General features: G+C 41.1%; 1 protein-coding gene across 5 annotated transcripts; it reads left to right on the forward strand.

Moving 5' to 3' along the window:
• The first annotated feature begins 8,734 nt into the window (after nt 1-8,734).
• Nucleotides 8,735-17,177, forward strand: LOC146607981 (protein NLRC3-like). Of its 5 annotated transcripts, XM_085348481.1 has the most exons (10): nt 8,735-8,823; nt 8,908-9,009; nt 9,862-9,934; nt 10,111-10,339; nt 10,468-12,256; nt 12,611-12,784; nt 12,932-13,105; nt 14,759-14,932; nt 16,429-16,475; nt 16,651-17,177. In XM_085348481.1, the coding sequence occupies exons 1-10, from the start codon at nt 8,735-8,737 to the stop codon at nt 17,175-17,177; spliced, it is 3,378 nt and encodes a 1,125-aa protein (XP_085204607.1). The 5 variants fall into 5 exon arrangements, with proteins under 5 accessions (XP_085204607.1, XP_085204608.1, XP_085204609.1 ...); XM_085348482.1 differs by lacking the exon at nt 12,611-12,784 and having other exon boundaries at nt 10,432-12,256; XM_085348483.1 differs by lacking the exon at nt 12,932-13,105.
• Nucleotides 17,178-18,348: the final 1,171 nt, after the last annotated feature.

Below are 18,348 nucleotides of genomic sequence, written 5' to 3' on the forward strand. Positions count from 1 at the left end.
GTGACCGGGGAACACCACAAACGAGTACAGGAGACGTTTCAGTGCAACTGTAACATTCCTGACTGCCCGACAGACGGTAGCCTTGGAAACGTGCTCAGCGTCACCAATATTATACAGAAAGCTCCCGTTTGCAAGAAACCGAAGTGCAATACAAATAATATGCAATGAACTGAGAGCATGTCCGCGATGTGTCACATGCGTAATATATGGCCTGAGGATGTTATCCAAATAAATTATAGATTGTGCTGAGAAACGGTAACGTTCGCACAGAAAATCATCAGGAAATGATAAAATGTCCAAACGCGCTCTGATCACTCTCTCCCGGCGGAGAGCTCTGCGGAGAATTTGGGCTTCACGATCTACTGGCTCTTCAAGGAAGTGGCACGCCATGTCCGACACTTCCTACTGTCAGGTTTCCGACAAAGGGGCGGAGACAGTCAGGGTTAGTTGTAGTAAACCTGCTAGGGGGCAGGTTAGCTTCACGGAGTGTGTCGTCATAGTGACTCACTCAGGCTGCAGCTGAACTCGCTTTGTGAAACCGAAAACCCAGAGTTTTCGTTAACTCAGGGTATACTTACTCAGTTTTTCCACTAAACCGGCTTCCTGAAACAGGGCCCAGCAGCTCTGCGCTCGGGGAAAACACTATATTTACTTATCTTGTGCAGAAAAATGCGCTGACATTGCGTTATATCGAGCACCGGCTGCCCAGTTAAACTGTGACTATCACCAGGTAACTAGGCGTGTTTCTTGAATTAGCAGCAGGTGTTAAACAGCTGACAGATGAGGAGGAGGATGCATGCAGGTAAACTGAGGGTCTGTTGAGCTGATCGCTGGTTTCGTGAGAAAAATGTCAGCTCGTTCTTTATGTTACAGAAGCACAGAGACACAAGACCAGGCGGAAAGAGACGATCGTTCGGTGAAAATGAGAATCTGCGAATGCAACATGTGGAACACGGAGAGTGGAATATGTAAACAAACCGGTTAACGTAACCCCCTCGGTGCACTCTGCATGCTAACTGTTAGCAGAGCTAGTGAAATCTCTGAAAACATCTGAGCACTTTTGCAAACATGTTCTATGTTGACAACCTGACCAGACATACGTCGCGACATTCGCGGCTAACACTGTTAAAAGTGTAGCTGGTGACAGAAAAACGGGGTATTTTAAAACTACACCACCACCATTGCTGCTTGTGATTTGATCTGCATTCTGGGATAACTGGCTGCCCCAAGTCTACACAAGCAATCGATTTTCTAGGATCGACCTGTTTTGACTTACTTTGCACGGCAACCAATCAAATGTTAGAGAAGCTGCATGGGCAGCGTTAACCCCGCCCCCTGAGTTTGATGGGTGAGGCTGACAGATAAAATTATTTCATGACGAGAGCCAGGCGTCAGGACTGCCAAAATGAAATAAATAAATATATCATTAAATAATTAATTAAATGTGTCAATAATTAATGAAATGTGTCAATAATTAATTAAAATGTGAAATACATAAATAATTAATTAAATGTGTCAATAATTAATTAATTACATGTGTCAATAATTAATTAAAATGTGAAATACATAAATAATTAATTAAATGTGTCAATAATTAATTAATTACATGTGTCATAACTATTTATTTAATTAATTAATTCCAATTTTAATTAATTATTGCCACATTTAATTAATTATTTAATGGTGTATTTAATTAATTCATTATGGCAGTCCTGGCGTTCCATAGGAAATGGCTCTAAAAGCTGACATTAGCTAATAATGTCTAATGATCTACCCTATACTATATTAGCTAAACTGACAAACTTGCTGCTGAAGCTTCAAGGCCTCTGTGTAAGAGCACGGAAGCATCAGGACATTCAAACCTGTTTTTATTGTACTCCTAAATTAAAACTAGGTTTAATTCAAAAACACGGTGTCACACTGCAGTATAAACAGATCCTTTTGGAGTGTACATTCAATAACAGGGCAGTGAGAATGATTTCTGCAAAACCTTTAACAAACATTTCTAGAATTAAATCCCATACTGGCCAGTCTCTGATTTCCCTGATTGTGAAGCTGCTCTCAAACGCATCTTTGGGTGTTTACAAAACTTTCCGTTTTCTTTTTTTTTCTTTGAAGGTTGTGGCGCAGATGATCGGTTCCGTTTAAAGCTGCGTGTGAAGGTAATGTTTTCATTGCTAACATGACCTGTGTGCAGCTTACAAACAACAGACGTTAACGGACTCACAGCTAGAACTGGGAGCTCGGGACGAAGGAGGCTTACAGTAATTGTTTATCCGCAATTTAGTAGTTTACGTTTGTTTGCGCAGAGTCCCGGGCCCTGTTTCAGGAAGCCGGTTTAGTGGAAAAACTGAGTAAGTATACCCTGAGTTAACGAAAACTCTGGGTTTTCGGTTTCACAAAGTGAGTTCAGATGAAGCCTCAGTGAGTCACTATGACGACACACTCCGTGAAGCTAACCTGCCCCCTAGCAGGTTTACTACAACTAACCCTGACTGTCTCCGCCCCTTTGTCAGAAACCTGACAGTAGGAAGTGTCGGACATGGCGTGCCCCGTCCTTGAAGAGCCAGTAGATCGTGAAGCCCAAATTCTCCACAGAGCTCTCCGCCGGGAGAGAGTGATCAGAGCGCGTTTGGACATTTTATCATTTCCTGATGATTTTCTGTGTGAACGTTACCGTTCTTCAGCACAATCTATAAGTTATTTGGATAACATCCTCAGGCCATATATTACGCATGTGACACATCGCGGACATGCTCTCAGTTCATTACATATTATTTGTATTGCACTTCGGTTTTTTGCAAACGGGAGCTTTCTGTATAATATTGGTGACGCTGAGCACGTTTCCAAGGCTACCGTCTGTCGGGCAGTCAGGAATGTTACAGTTGCACTGAAACGTCTCCTGTACCCGTTTGTGGTGTTCCCCGGTCATAGACCCACAAGATTTATCAAAGAGGGATGCCACAAAATTGCAGGTATCAGGATGACCAAAACTTAATTTATGATGTGGTGATACTTGAACTACTACTTAAATTTTACATTTATTCTCACGGTTCCCAGGCGTGATTGGCTGTATAGATGGCACTCACATTCCAATCATTGCTCCTTCAGTAAATGAAGGAGACTATGTGAACAGGAAGTCTTTCCACAGCATTAATGTACAGGTACATAGTTCCCTGTAGCATTTCAAACTAACAAATTATTTCATTATAGTAATGGATGCTAATTTGTGTTCTCTGCACTGTGAAGATCATATGTGATGCTGCCAACATTATCACAAATGTGGAAGCCAAGTGGCCAGGCTCTGTCCATGACTCACAAATATTCCGTGAATGTACACTGAGCACAAAATTTGGACATGGTGAGTTGAAAATACTTTAAAATATATAAAGACCAATTGCTACAGGGACATTTGAACTGAAGTGTATCCTTCTGTCTTAGGAGAGTTCACTGGCTACTTGCTTGGTGATAGGGGGTATCCATGTTTACCCTATTTGCTTACCCCTTACCCTGACCCTGAACCGGGCCCACAGCAGCGATTTAATCTGGCTCATTGCAGGACAAGAGCCAGAATTGAAATGACTATCAGAATGCTTAAGGCCCGGTTCCAGTGCCTGCAAAGACTCAGGGTCACCCCAGAAAGGGCATGTGACATTATTGTGGCATGTGTGATTCTTCACAACATTGCCACAATTAGAGGAGAACACTGTCCTTCTGAACCAAACATCAGCAGTGATCCAAACCATGAACATCCTGACCCTCCCACGGACATACAAGATGGAAGCGCAGTCAGAGACACCATATGTCACAATCATGTCTTTTGACCCATCACCTCAACATGTTGAAAGACGAATAAACAGATTTTCTGTTCAACTGGCTTTATTGGTCGCCTGTATTTCCTGTACACAAAGTATTAAAAGATGTAAACCTCATAAAGTGTCTCTGTTGCTTCCTCCTCTGTAACAGCTGTCAATGTTTCTTCATTATTTTCCTGTAGTAAAGAAATAAACAACATTGCTGTTCTACTGTAAACTCATATAATCTGTGGAGTATTACTCACAACTGCATGTTGGTCTGGCTCAACAGGAGGCTGCACCAGATGCAGTACACCATCACCATCAACTGATAGAATATGAGGTTTACACAGGTCACTTATAACTTACAAGGGACCAAATGGCAATTAACAAACATATAGCACTCAGCTTACACTTCATTGTCATTATGCTCTCAAAGACAACCAAGACTGAGGGAAGGCAAAATCAGTAGGAAAATAACTTCACTACAAACAAATTCATTATGGTGAAGAGTTTATCAAATGAATGAGCAGCACTGCAAAGGTGACTGTGAAGAAAGGATGTATGCACATCATGTATTATTTTGAATTTACCCCCTATGTAGGCACTTGTGTCTTGCGGGGTTATTGACTCAGAGGATGTCCCCACAGAGATGCCTTCGGCCACAGGGCGCCCACTGTTTTGGCTGAGGGCCAACTGCTCAGCCTCTGTGAGTGGTGGTGGTGGAGGACCCCCACCTGTTTTTCGGGCCTCCGCTTTTTTTCTGTTGGCTATAACGGGGTCACATTTGAGCATACAGAGTAAGCAAATATGTACTTGTAATGTGCTCAGATACTTTCAATAAGTGCTTACAGAAAGGAAATTAATGTAGCCTCTAACTGCAATTGATTTACATCGGACAAACAGACCAAGCACTATGGCTCATAATACAATTACACCTTACCTGTTTGGACTATACTTTTATATTTCATTTTTACTTGCTGCCAGGCACGTTTGGGGCCTGTTGGGTTGCACCTGCGCTCACATCACATCACAAAATAAAATGTATAAAATAACAAATAAAATAACATATGATAAAATAACGTGTTAAATGGGTGGAAATCCCTAGATCAATGTTTAAATTAACACTCACGCATTGACTCTGTCGGCTATGTTTTGCCATGCATGCTCCCTTTCTTTTGCAGCTGTGGCTGTGTTACTTTTTTCCGCGGAATTTGCATGTTATCGGCATATGCTGCCATCAGAATTTCGGCCTCAAGCGCTGTAAAATACATTGACCGCGCCTTCTTTCCCTCCGTCTCCATGGTGACTCGCTTAATCTGTGCTCCGCTTATCAGGGCTTTATGTATCCTCGTCCGCGCGCTTCACTTGGGGTTGACGCAACTCCGCGTTGATTGAACTAATTGTTATCAGCCTTTCTGAAACCGAATATTCCGAGTTGGACAGTTCGGGGTTACTCAACCCTGCGTATCGTTTTTCACTCTGAGTTTTCTAAACCGGCTTCCTGAAACAGGGCCCCGGTGTTCCAGATCTACTGGCGTTTAGATCAACTGGCGTTGGTCGAACAGATGTGTGGCAGTCTTGCGTTTCAGTAGCTCCTACCGACAAACCAGCAAAAAAACGCCAAATGTGTCATCTGTGACACTTGTGAGGTTGTCTCAAACACACTCCGTCAGTCTTGATGCTGTTGAACAACAAAATGTATAAAAATGTGGCGAGTTTATCTGGTGATATCCTCATGCGCGACGCGATCGCGAAAACAGCAAACAAGTAACACCACGCCGATGTTGTTCACAGGACAGCAAGAGTAAACGATCGGGAGAACCTTGTCGTCGTTATCGTTCCCCTCGCACGGTTTATTTCTCCGAATTCAGCGTTTTTGCTTCACAACTAAAGCGAGCAGTTTACTTTGTGCACTAACATGGAGTCGAGTCAACCAGCGCCACCTCTGGCCAAGTGCCACAGCCTACAGCCAGATCAACTGGTGACACACATCTGCACCACGTTTGAATTCGTGTCATGCACATTTGTACCTTTCAATTGTCTCTGTTTGTGCGTCATGCAAATAAACCTTTGAAAAGAATGAAATGATATCATATATTCCTTATTGGCCTACATTTGTACAAAATTCCAAATTATATACACAAAGTCATAGACATCACCACTCCAATTGGTCATCATGATTTTGATATTCTCTTTTTCCATAACAATGAAATACGCCTTGGACAAATATGACACATCAATATTTCATTAGTGTTGTCACATCACATCCTGTAAGCATCGTCTGTCTGTGTCTTTTCCCTGGAAATTAATATTTCCAGCCAATTTAGGCAATCCATCAACATGGCTGGAGTTATATACAGTCTGTATAAGTGTGGTTAATCTAATGAACATTTGTAAGGAGACGGCAGTTACTTTGAATTCACAGCAGTTACACAGTGATTAGTAATAAACAGAGCCAGTGAGAGTGAGTGGATTTAAGAAAGTCAGTGACTCAGGTGTGTCGCTTGGTTTGTCATCTGTTTGTGAGACTGGAGGAGACGTAGAAATCCTTTGTTTTAAATCTTAGTTAGGAAGATTCCTGTTTGAAAACAAGCACTTTCTGTGAGGAATGCAAGAAGTACATCTGCAGAAAGCACATTTTGTCCAGCATGTGGACAAAATTGAAAATGTTGAGCATTGAAAAACTGAGAACGTTGGGCAAGTTCAAAAGAAATGTGTTTGTAAGAACGAAAAACCAAATTGTTCCTAAAATAGTTATGGAAAGTCACTGTTGTATGTCTGTGTTCTACATGTTTATCTAATGGAAAATAAAGTTGCTGTTGTTTTATTGCAGTTTTTGGATAATTCTGAGTGGATTTACACAGTACGGGTCAAAATGACCCGCAACAAAATCAATGTCAATTGTTTGTTCTTCAACATAATACAAGGGTTAATTTCCAAAACTTGCTTATGATCTTCAATTTGTAGCAGATCCACTATCACACAGCAGCTGGAGCAGTCTCCAATGGAGGTCAGTCCACTACTACCATAGCCTACTACTAGATTAACTTGTGACACATCTGCACCTGCTGCTATGATCACATTGAGTAGAGGCTAAGTGGCTGCACTTACCCCTGGTACATCCAAATCTGCCCACAAACATGTTGACAGATGCAATGCCAGCAATGTGGATTGTCAACACTAAAAACAATCAGTAAGCAAAGACAACAGGGATCACTTTTTTCTGTTTATTTAGCACCCACAACATTTGTCCACAACACTGTGTGGTACCACTTTCCACAGAAGGTGCATTCAATCTGCAAGATTGAATGAGATTGTCAGGGTCATTGTCTGACTGTTTATTACTAATCACCTGCAGTACATTCACAGTAACTGCCATCTCCTTACAAATGTTTATTAGATTAACCACACTTATACAGACTGTATATAACAACCAACTCTGAAATGTTCGTTTGCAGAGGGAAGACACAGACAGACTATGCTAACGACATGTGATGTTACAACACTAATGAAATATTGATGTGTCATATTTGTCCAAGGTGTATTTCATTGTTATGGAAAAAGAGAATATCAAAATCATGATGACCAATTGGAGTGGTGATGTCTATGACTTTGTGTATATAATTTGGGATTTTGAACAAATGTAGGCCAATAAGGAATATATGATATCATTTCATTCTTTTCAAAGGTTTATTTGCATGACGCACAAACAGAGACAATTGAAAGGTACAAATGTGCATGACACTGATTCAAACGTGGTGCAGATGTGTGTCACCAGTTGATCTGGCTGTAGGCTGTGGCACTTGGCCAGAGGTGGCGCTGGTTGACCCGACTCCATGTTAGTGCACAAAGTAAACAGCTCGCTTTAGTTGTGAAGCAAAAACGCTGAATTCGGAGAAATAAACCGTGCGAGGGGAACGATAACGACGACAAGGTTCTCCCGATCGTTTACTCTTGCTGTCCTGTGAACAACATCGGCGTGGTGTTACTTGTTTGCTGTTTTTGCGATCGCGTCGCGCATGAGGATATCACCAGGTAAACTCGCCACATTTTTAAACATTTTGTTGTTCAACAGCATCAAGACTGACGGAGTGTGTTTGAGACAACCTCACAAGTGTCACAGATGACACATTTGGCGTTTTTTTGCTGGTTTGTCGGTAGGAGCTACTGAAACGCAAGACTGCCACACATCTGTTCGACCAACGCCAGTTGATCTAAACGCCAGTAGATCTGGAACACCGGAAGAGCAGCATCTGTATCGTCTTTTAATTTTCATTTGCACTTTAGAGGCAGGTTACATTTGCAATTGTAAATCAAAGTTTTCAATGTTGTGTTGTGTAAATGAACTAACAGCTGTATTCTTTTATTTGTACCTGTAATGGTGATTCATTGGCATTAAGTATATACACAGAAGAAAGTACTTCGAAGAAACGGGGGTTGCACTCATGTCTCGGCACGAGCAGGAAATAGAGGGAGGATTGTGGTAGCTAAGGTCTAGCTTAGCTACCACGATGTGCAGCAATTCTTTGGTTCTTCTGGTCTTCTTTCCCTTTTGAATTTTCAGTTTCTGCAATTTTGTGTTCAGGGCTCTGTGGGAGGGGGTGGTGGTAGTACTGGTAATACTTGTTTTGTTTACACTGATAAAAGTAAATGTACTGTATTTGTATGGCAGGATGTATGAAAACTACCATCAGCTTGTGCAAAACTGTACTATAGCTGGTACATATGGTTAAGAACAAAAATTATACTTAATCGTTTTTTAGTAAAATATGTTATTTGGTTAATTTTTAGGGTTATTTTCAAGGACCAGTTAACTCCGAGATTTCAACTTTTGTTTTCTCTAAACTCTAGTCTGTGTTTTACCCAAGTGTCAAACTTATTATTTTAGTTTCCACACATAAGAGGATATAATCAGATGTGGATGTGAATTCAGCAGCATGTATCAGTGTGAGGACAGACAGGAGGGAGTCCCTCCCTCTAAAACCACTCTGTGTGGGGAACATGAGAGCCAGACCAAAGCTCAGAGGTGAGATGACCATCTCTAACTGTCCATGACTCTTCTCCATGTCACAGCTCAGCATTCACATCACTGCTCCATCATTATTCACAGGAACCAACCTGAACCTGATCCAAGCTGTGTGTCATTAAAGAGCGACAACTCCAAGGGTTTTATTACTGATTTTAAAGAAGGAAGATGTTCTGCTGTAGAGAGGTAATCTATTTATATATGCTTTGTCAAAATACTTGTCTCCTTCTTGATTCTTTTTTTTTTTTTGTATTTGTCACATGTAAATTTTTCAGATCACCAAACAAATATTATTTTCAGACAAAGATAACCCGAGTAAATATAAAATGCTGTTTTTAAATAGTTATTTTATTTATTCATGGAGAAAAATATTTATCCAAACCTACTTGCTAAATGAAAAAAAGAATTGCCCCTCAGGAAATCATCTGAGCTCACACGGTGGGGCTAGGTTTCACAGCAGGTTCACCCAAAACTTTCACCGATTGTAACCTACACCCGTTTTCACACCTTGGCTCGTGTGATTAGGTAGAGGATCAACAGGGGGTTCATGACTTCCTCAGGGGACACTCCGCTAGGGCTTAAATCTAGGACTCTCCACCATTTGACCCTAGAACTGAAGAAGCTTCTCAGATGAGAGGTGAAATGTCTTCAAGCAACTTAAATAAGTCCAGAAGCTTTTTTTTCCAGAAGATAAAAAGCACATAGGTAGAAAAAAACACATGGGTGTGAAAGTGGCATGTTGCATGAAGGGTTTTAAGTAGAGTAGAAAAATCACTAGCTCAGGATCTCTACCAGAGTCGTTAAGGTCCTGAGCAATATCTTAGTAGTTGCAACAACAGCACTATTCTGGACGGAGATCACAGATGTTGTTCCTGGAATCTGTTGGAGCTAATTGCTCCCACTTTTGTTTGGTCATTGCCCAGAGTGCTGTAATTACTGTTGCCTTTACCTTATAATACATACCTTATAATTATTTATACCTTATAATAATTTTTGTTATTTACTATTACTTACAAAATCTGTATCATTGCTCAACAGATGGGACCAAGAGAGCTCAGAGTCTCCCAGTAGCAAGTCTACCCAGCAGCATCACGTGGACTCCATATTTATGGTCTGTACAACAACTACATTTGCATGTTTTTTATATTCTGCACACAGCCCTCTTCATGCTGCACTCTGTAGACCAGTGAACTGTGTCCAACATGGATCTGATATTTGGCTCCATAATTTCAGTTTGATTCCATGATATTAGTCTGATTTGGTCATTCATATAGTATTCTGTTCCAGTTGCTGGAGGACAACATCACCACTTTTGCCAAGAATGAGCTGAAGAAGATCCAGATGGTTCTCAATCCAGATTACCCAGAATGCCTAAAGAGTCAGAGAGAGGATGATGAAGAGCTGGAGAGTGAGGCTAGAGAGCAGATAAGAACCAGCAGAGAGGCATTTATGAAGATCACACTGAACTTCCTGAGGAGAATGAAGCAGGAGAAGCTGGCTGACTGTCTCCAAAACAGTAAGATGATTTCTTAAAACATGTGAGCTGCTAGATGTAATGAATGTTTACTAGTGTCTCAAGAAAAGGATCAACATGTAGTCACTCTAGAGGACCAACATACTCATGTCTACATTTGTTTTATTCAGAACATGCTGCAGTTTGTCAACGTGCACTTAAATTTAGCCTGAGAGAGAAGTTCCAGTGTGTGTTTGAAGGGACTCCTAAAGCAGGAAACCCAACCCTTCTGAATCAGATCTACACAGAGGTCTACATCACAGAGGGGGAGACTACAGAGGTCAGTCGTGAACATGAGGTCAGACAGATTGAAACAGCATCCATGACACCTGACAGACCAGAAACAACAATCAAACTAGTAGATCTCTTTAAAGCCTCACATGCAAGAAAGCAACCAATCAGAACAGTGCTGACAAAAGGAGTGGCTGGCATTGGGAAAACAGTCTTAACACAGAAGTTCACTCTGGACTGGGCTGAAGACAAAGCGAACCAGGACATCCAGTTCATATTTCCATTCACTTTCAGAGAGCTGAATGTGCTGAGAGAGGAAAAGTTCAGCTTGGTGGAACTTGTTCATCACTTCTTTACTGAAACCACCCAAGCCGGAATCTGCAGCTTTGAAGACTTCCAGGTTGTGTTCATCTTTGATGGTCTGGATGAATGTCGACTTCCTCTGGACTTCCACAACACTGATGTCCTAAATGATCCTCGAGAGTCCACCTCAGTGGATGTGCTGCTTATAAACCTCATCAGGGGGAAGCTGCTTCCCTCTTCTCACCTCTGGATAACCACACGACCTGCAGCAGCCAGTCAGATCCCTGCTGAGTGTATTGACATGGTGACAGAGGTCAGGGGGTTCACTGACCCACAGAAGGAGGAGTACTTCAGGAAGAGGTTCAGAGATGAGGAACAGGCCAACAGGATCATGTTCCACATCAAGACATCACGAAGCCTCCACTTCATGTGCTACATCCCAGTCTTCTGCTGGATCACTGCTACAGTTCTGGAGGATGTGTTGAAAACCAGAGAGGTAGGAGAGCTGCCCAAGAACCTGACTGAGATGTACATTCACTTCTTGGTGATCCAGGCCAAAGTGAAGAAGGTCAAGTATGATGGAGGATCTGAGACAGATCCACACTGGAGTCCAGAGAGCAGGAAGATGATTGAGTCTCTGGGAAAACTGGCTTTTGAACAGCTGCAGAAAGGAAACCTGATCCTTTATGAATCAGACCTGACAGAGTGTGGCATCGATATCAGAGCAGCCTCAGTGTACTCAGGAGTGTTCACACAGATCTTTAGAGAGGAGAGAGGACTGTACCAGAAAAAAGTTTTTTGTTTCCTTCATCTGAGTGTTCAGGAGTTTCTGGCTGCTCTTCATGTCCATCTGATGTTCTTCCACTCTGGAGTCAATCTGCTGGAAGTACAAGAAGCAACATCCAGGTTTTCTGAAACAACAAAAGAAACACGTTTCTACGAGAATGCTGTGAACAAGGCTTTAACGGATCCAAATGGACACTCGGATTTGTTCCTCCGCTTCCTCCTGGGTCTTTCACTGCAAACCAGTCAGACTCTCCTACAAGGCCTGCTCACACAGACAGTAAGTGCCTCACAGACCAATCAGACAATAGTCCAATACATCAAGGAGAAGCTCAGTGAGAATCTGTCTGCAGAGAAAAGCATCAACCTGTTCCACTGTCTGAATGAACTGAATGATCGCTCTCTAGTCAAGGAGATCCAATGGTACCTGAGATCAGGACGTCTCTCTGCAGATAAACTGTCTCCTGCTCAGTGGTCAGCTCTGGTCTTCATCTTACTCTCATCAGAAAAAGATTTGGATGTGTTTGACCTGAAGAAATACTCTGCTTCAGAGAAGGCTTTTCTGAGGCTGCTGCCAGTGATCAAAGCCTCCAACAAAGCTCTGTAAGTAAATATGTGTTCATCCCTTTTTTAACATTAAATTGTAATGATGCAATAGTCAGTATGTCTGTGAAGGTTCTCAGTCATCCAGGTCATCATAGTGTAAGGAGCTTGGAAAGAAAAGCGTTTGGACTTCTTTAAGTTGCTTGAAGACATTTCATCTCTCATCCGAGAAGCTTCTTCCGTCCTAGGGTCAAATGGTGGAGAATCCTTGATGTAAGCCCTGTGTCTTCAAGCAACTTAAAGAAGTCCAGACGCTTTTCTTTCCAAGCTCATTAGATGCAATAGTAATTTTTCTTGTTCAGTATTAATAAATAAGTGATTTCATTTGATCACAAATATGATTTTTTTTTTCAGACTGAATCTCTGTAACCTCTCAGAGAGCAGCTGTGAAGTCTTGTCCTCAGTTCTCACCTCACAATCCTGCAATCTGAGAGAACTGGACCTGAGCAGCAATGACCTGCAGGATTCAGGATTGAAGCTTCTATCGACAGGACTAGAAAGTCCATATTGTAACCTGCAAAGTCTCAGGTGAGGTCAAATGATATACTTCATTGTTACTGCCTCCTGTTAGAGAAAGCTTAGTTGATCGTTGCTGCATTCTTAGTTAGAATCAATGCTTAAAAAATGAAATAAGTTTTTCTAAATCTAGTAGCTCCTCGTGGTTTTATTTTTCAGATTGACTTCCTGTTACTTAACAGAGAGAAGCTGTGAAGCTCTGTCCTCAGTTTTCCTCTCCCAGTCTTTTCGTCTGAGAGAGCTGGACCTCAGTAACAATGACCTGCAAGATTCCGGTGGAATTCTACTTTCTGCTGGATTGAAAAATCCACACTGTACACTGAAAAGTCTCAGGTCAGGATTTAGACATTACCACTGATTATGTAACCCTCTCGAGTCGATGGACACGCCAGTGCATCGAAATCAAATGACCAATTTAAGATGATATAGCAGCTAAGTTTCCCATTGAAAGTGCAGACTTCAAACCACATACCATTTATTTTTAACCTGTAGCACTGTAGACTCACTGTAGGCTCCCCTTGTTAATAATTTAGTTTTATTCATTTATTTGGTAGCACTTTATAATAATGTCACATTGCCATTAGCTTACTAATGTTTGACAATGTAGGAGCAAGTCATTTATGTATCATTGCATCTTCTTAATATGACATTTATAAATACCAATGTTTATTCATCTGTTACTCTTATACCATTGTGTAAGTCAAGTGTGTACTAATGTAATTCCTTATTAGTAGGCTTGAGGAGCTGTCAGTTGAATGATCGTGGCTCAAGAGTTGGGAGTTCGCCTTGTAATCGGAAGGTTGCCGGTTCGAGCCCCGGCTTGGACAGTCTCGGTCATTGTGTCCTTGGGCAAGACACTTCACCCGTTGCCTACTGGTGGTGGTCAGAGGGCCAGAGTGGCGCCAGTGGCAGCCTCGCCTCTGTCAGTGCGCCCCAGGGTAGCTGTGACCACACTGTAGCTTGCTATCACCATTGTGTGAATGGGTGGATGACTGGTTGTGTAAAGCGCTTTGGGGTCCTTAGGGACTAGTAAACCGCTATACAAAATACAGGCCATTTACTAAAACTGTTGATCAAGCATTCTGAGAAAGATTAGAAAGAGGGATCGTGTCTCTATTTTCTACTTGTCAAATTGAGAATTTAATTTAAAAGCTTTCTCCTCACATTCATAGTGTTGAATAATTACTCCCCATCAAATCTTTAAGACCAGTTAGGATTCAGCAAATTTACTTTTACTACTTTTAAGATTAGGCTTCATAATTTCCTTTTTGATAAAGCATATAGTTAGGACTGGATCAGGTGACTCTGAATCTTCTTAGTTAACCAGTTTAGGTTGCTGCGGCTTCCCATGATACAATGAGCAGGTTTCTTGACTGTCCTGCTGTTCTGTCTAATGTTGCAGGCTCTTATCTTACATTGTGAAGCAATCTGAGACAACTTTTGTCATCTGTTGGAATTGTCAATTTATAAATAATGCTAAATTTAACTGAATAGATTAAGTGCATTATCTCTGTAAAGCAAAAAAGAAAAAGAAGTATTCAGAGTTTTCATAATTTTATGTTGAGAAACTTTTGAAATTCTTTTGAAATACAATTCTGAAATTCCACAATTTGAAGACACTGGATTTGTGAACCTCTGCTCATTCTTACATCTTAGCAACTGCTTCACTAAGATTCTCTTTTTATACCCAGTAACGATATTGACCTGTTGCCAGATTAGCTGCAAAATCTTCCTTGAGCTGTTTCTTATTAGTACCACTTACTTTTACAACCTTTTGTTGCCCTTGTTCCAACTTTTTTGAGCTGTCTTGCTGTCTTTAATTTCAAAATGAGCTAATATTTTTCATGAAATAGTAAAATGTCTCTTTTGAAACATTTAATATATTTCTGAGTTCTATTTTTAAAAAGTATAGTTTCATGAGTTTTGTAAATCATTGCATTCTGTTTTAATTTAAAACCTTGAATTAATTATATTATGTGTCTGTAGTCTTTCAGGCTGTCTTATTGCACAGAGAGGCTGCATTTCTCTGGCTTCAGCCCTGAGCTCCAACCCTTCCCATCTGAGAGAGCTTGACCTGAGCTACAATCATCCAGGAGAGTCAGGAATGAAGCTGCTTTCAGCTGGACTAAAGGATCCACTCTGGAGACTGGAAACACTCAGGTACAGAAGGAATGCCTGATGCGGGAGGACAGGTGTTTTTACCTTCAGTATCAAAAAAATAAATTGCTGCAGCCTGAATATACAAACATCAAAGAGGTAGACTCTTTAAACAAGATGCTCTTTTATTCAGAAAGTTACTTAAAATAATCAGCTTTGTGATTAAAAAATTTTTTTTTCTGCCTTTCACCATTTGTGTGTGTGTGTGTGTTAGTATATCCTGTTATATTGCACCACACTGTGACATTAATAAAAAGTAGCTCTAAATATATTATTATATATTTTAAAAACATGTCTGTATCTTTTACAATCACACTCCTCAGCCTCCCAGTATTGTTTATGCCAGGGTACTAAAGAGGAGAGTCCATCTGTTAGTTGAACATTGGATTCAGGAAGAGTCCTTATTGTGAAACACTTAACCAACTTTTTATCCTTTCAAGGATATTCGAGGGTGCCCAACCAACTTCATGTGTTTTGTGATAGGGTCCTTAGGGGTGTCTTGTGGGGGGGGGGGGGGGGGGGGGGGGGGGGGGGTAATTCATGAGTATGGTGTCTGGTCCATTGTTACAGGCCATGTAGCCCTTGGCAACCATAGCGAGAACTTGGTTTATATTTAAAGTCAGTTGGAATAATTTCTGGTGGGCGTTGGACTCAACCAGGGCTATCCTTTGTCACCAATTGAGTTTTTTTCTTTTGGCTTCACCGGTTAGTGAACTTCAGCTTGCACTGGAGCTACTTAGAGTCTTTAAACAAGCGTAAAGTGGTGTGAGTGAGAATCAGCACTTCTAAGCGGAGAAGTTTAAGAATCTTTGGGTCTTGTTTCAAAGTTAGGGTAGGGGGAGTTAAAATAAGACTGACAGATTGGTCTGCCCTAATCAATCTGGTGTGATGAAGAGAAAGTTGGGCATAAAAGCAAAGCTGTAGATTTACTGGTCAGTCTATGTTCGTACGCTCACCTACAGACTGGTGTCTTGGATACAAGCGTCAGAAATGAGTTTCTGGCTGGGCTCTCTTTTAGAGTTGGGGTTAGGAATTTGGTCATTAAAGAGAGAATAATAGTAGAGCTGCTACTTTTCCATATCCAAAGGAGCCAGTTGAGGTGGTTTGTGGATCTGAGGCCTGTTGTTAAAAGAAGAGGGGGTGCTACACAATGACAAACATGACCCTATCACAACTCTTTTGAGATGTCACTTCCAACAAAAATGCCATTTTGTTTTTTAAATGGTAGACTCCCAGTGTGAACAGTGAATGTTTTCTTTGTTCTATTGTAATAAGACATATAAGTTTATGAGGTTTGCAAATCACTGCATTACATTTTATGCACTATATGCAGATTGTTCTGCTGGTCCCAACTTTTTTTTTGGAATTTGGGATAAATAAGTCTCTTTGTGGATTAAGACTTTTAAAATTGAAAAAAGTAACATTTCATGTGATTTCAGTGTTACGTTGATGTGTCCTTGTCAAAAGAATGTGCTGGTCTGACCCCCTCCTCCTTTCAGGGTGGAGCCTGCTGGAGTCCGATGGTTGACACCAGGTCTGAGGAAGTGTAAGTGTGTTTTTAATGTGATTCATGAAAACAAAGCAGCACACATTCAACCATCTTCAAACTGTCACATCACTCATTCACATCTCTGATGTCAGGAGTCATTATCAAAGTGTCAATCAATGAACAGATGATGGATCAATAACTGCAGCTGGATTGTGTTTGTTCTCTCCATCAGATTCCTGTCAACTCAGAATTGATACAAACACAGTGAACAAAAACCTCAAACTTTCTGACAGCAAGAGGAAGGTGACACATGTGGAGGAGGTTCAGTCATATCCTGATCATTCAGACAGATTTGATTACTGGCCTCAGCTGCTTTGCAGTGATGGTCTGACTGGTCGCTGTTACTGGGAGGTCGAGTGGAAAGGACTGGCTTACATATCAGTGAGTTACAGAAGAATCAAAAGGAAAGGAGATAGTAGAGACTGTACCTTTGGATTTAATGAAAAGTCCTGGAGTCTGAGCTGTTGTGATGACGGCCCTCCTTCTGTCAGTCACAATGAGAAAGTAACATTTATCTCCTCCTCCTCTGTGTCTAACAGAGTAGCAGTGTATGTGGACTGTCCTGCTGGCACTCTGTCCTTCTACAGAGTCTCCTCTGACACTCTGATCCACCTCCACACCTTCAACACCACATTCACTGAACCTCTTTATCCTGGATTTAGAGTCTGGCTTTCTGGTTCCTCAGTGTGTCTGTGCTGAGTTGAGTATAAAGAGAAACACTCTGACTGTTGAACAGATAGTTCAGTCTATACATGTCTGTCTCTTTCACTCAGAAAGTGAGACTCTCCTGTTTCATCAGAAGATAAAATTTCTCTTTACTCTGAGTTTAGATTATGATCAACATTCACTGAAGCTCCAATGAAACCAGCATTTTCTTTAACTCTGAAAGAAAAATATCTCTTGATACTCATTACTGGTTAAAAGATTAACTATATTCTCATACTCATGTCAGGCTCTTATTTAATATGTAGACCGTTCCTTCATTTACTTTCTGTGATATATAACTGGTTACATGTATAGCCCTGACGTTAACCTTGGTCTTATGTTGAGTAAACATCACCTACAGACCTGTAAGTAGGAGAGCTGAACCCATTTTCCATATTTTTATTTTGTTTGTAAGTAAGCGTTTTTTGTGTTAATTAAAAGATATTTATGACAATAATTCAATTAAATTTTATTTATATATCCCACCTGTTTTAATGTTGTTTTTTTTTCTTTTTCAAATAATTGTACTGATAACTGTTTTCAACCACACTGATATAGATTTATATTCACACTGTTAACACTGGCAGTGTTGGGGAGTAACGGATTTACTCGGATGTTACGTATTTAAAATACAAAATATGAGTAACTGTATTCCGTTACAGTTACCGTTTAAAAAGGTGGTATTTAGAATACAGTTACTTTGTTGAAATAAATGGATTACACGGCGGTACTTTCCTGTTTCATATTGTGGCGGGTCAGCACTGTTTGGGTTTTGTTTGAAAGCTACGTTCTGTTGTTCCAGGCGGCAGCGTTGCGGTTGCCATGGTTACAGGGTGACGCTCTCGCTCTGCGTGTTTCCTCGGTGAGAGAGCGCCTTTTTGTTGTTGTTGTGCTAAGCTAATAGACAGAATGCAGAATGTAGCTTCATGGGCAGTGTAGTCCGTGCTGCAAGGAGACTGGACCGCCATACACATTATGTGTCTGTGAGCGCGAGGAGGGAGAAAAAGGAGAGTCGAAAAGTACGAGCTGTCATCGAGCAAAAACGGGAGCTGGAAGCATGTAAATATAATAATAACCACTGCAGCCAAGAAGAGAGCCTGACAAGCCCAGTTGTAAGCTATTAAGACTCGACTGTACACTGTCATGGTCCTGGGTCGTTGACCCA

Source organism: Diplotaxodon limnothrissa, linkage group LG23 (assembly GCF_057381915.1).
Source record: "Diplotaxodon limnothrissa isolate DT_005_m linkage group LG23, D_limnothrissa_male_GT1.1, whole genome shotgun sequence".
Classification (NCBI taxonomy): Eukaryota; Metazoa; Chordata; class Actinopteri; order Cichliformes; family Cichlidae; genus Diplotaxodon; species Diplotaxodon limnothrissa.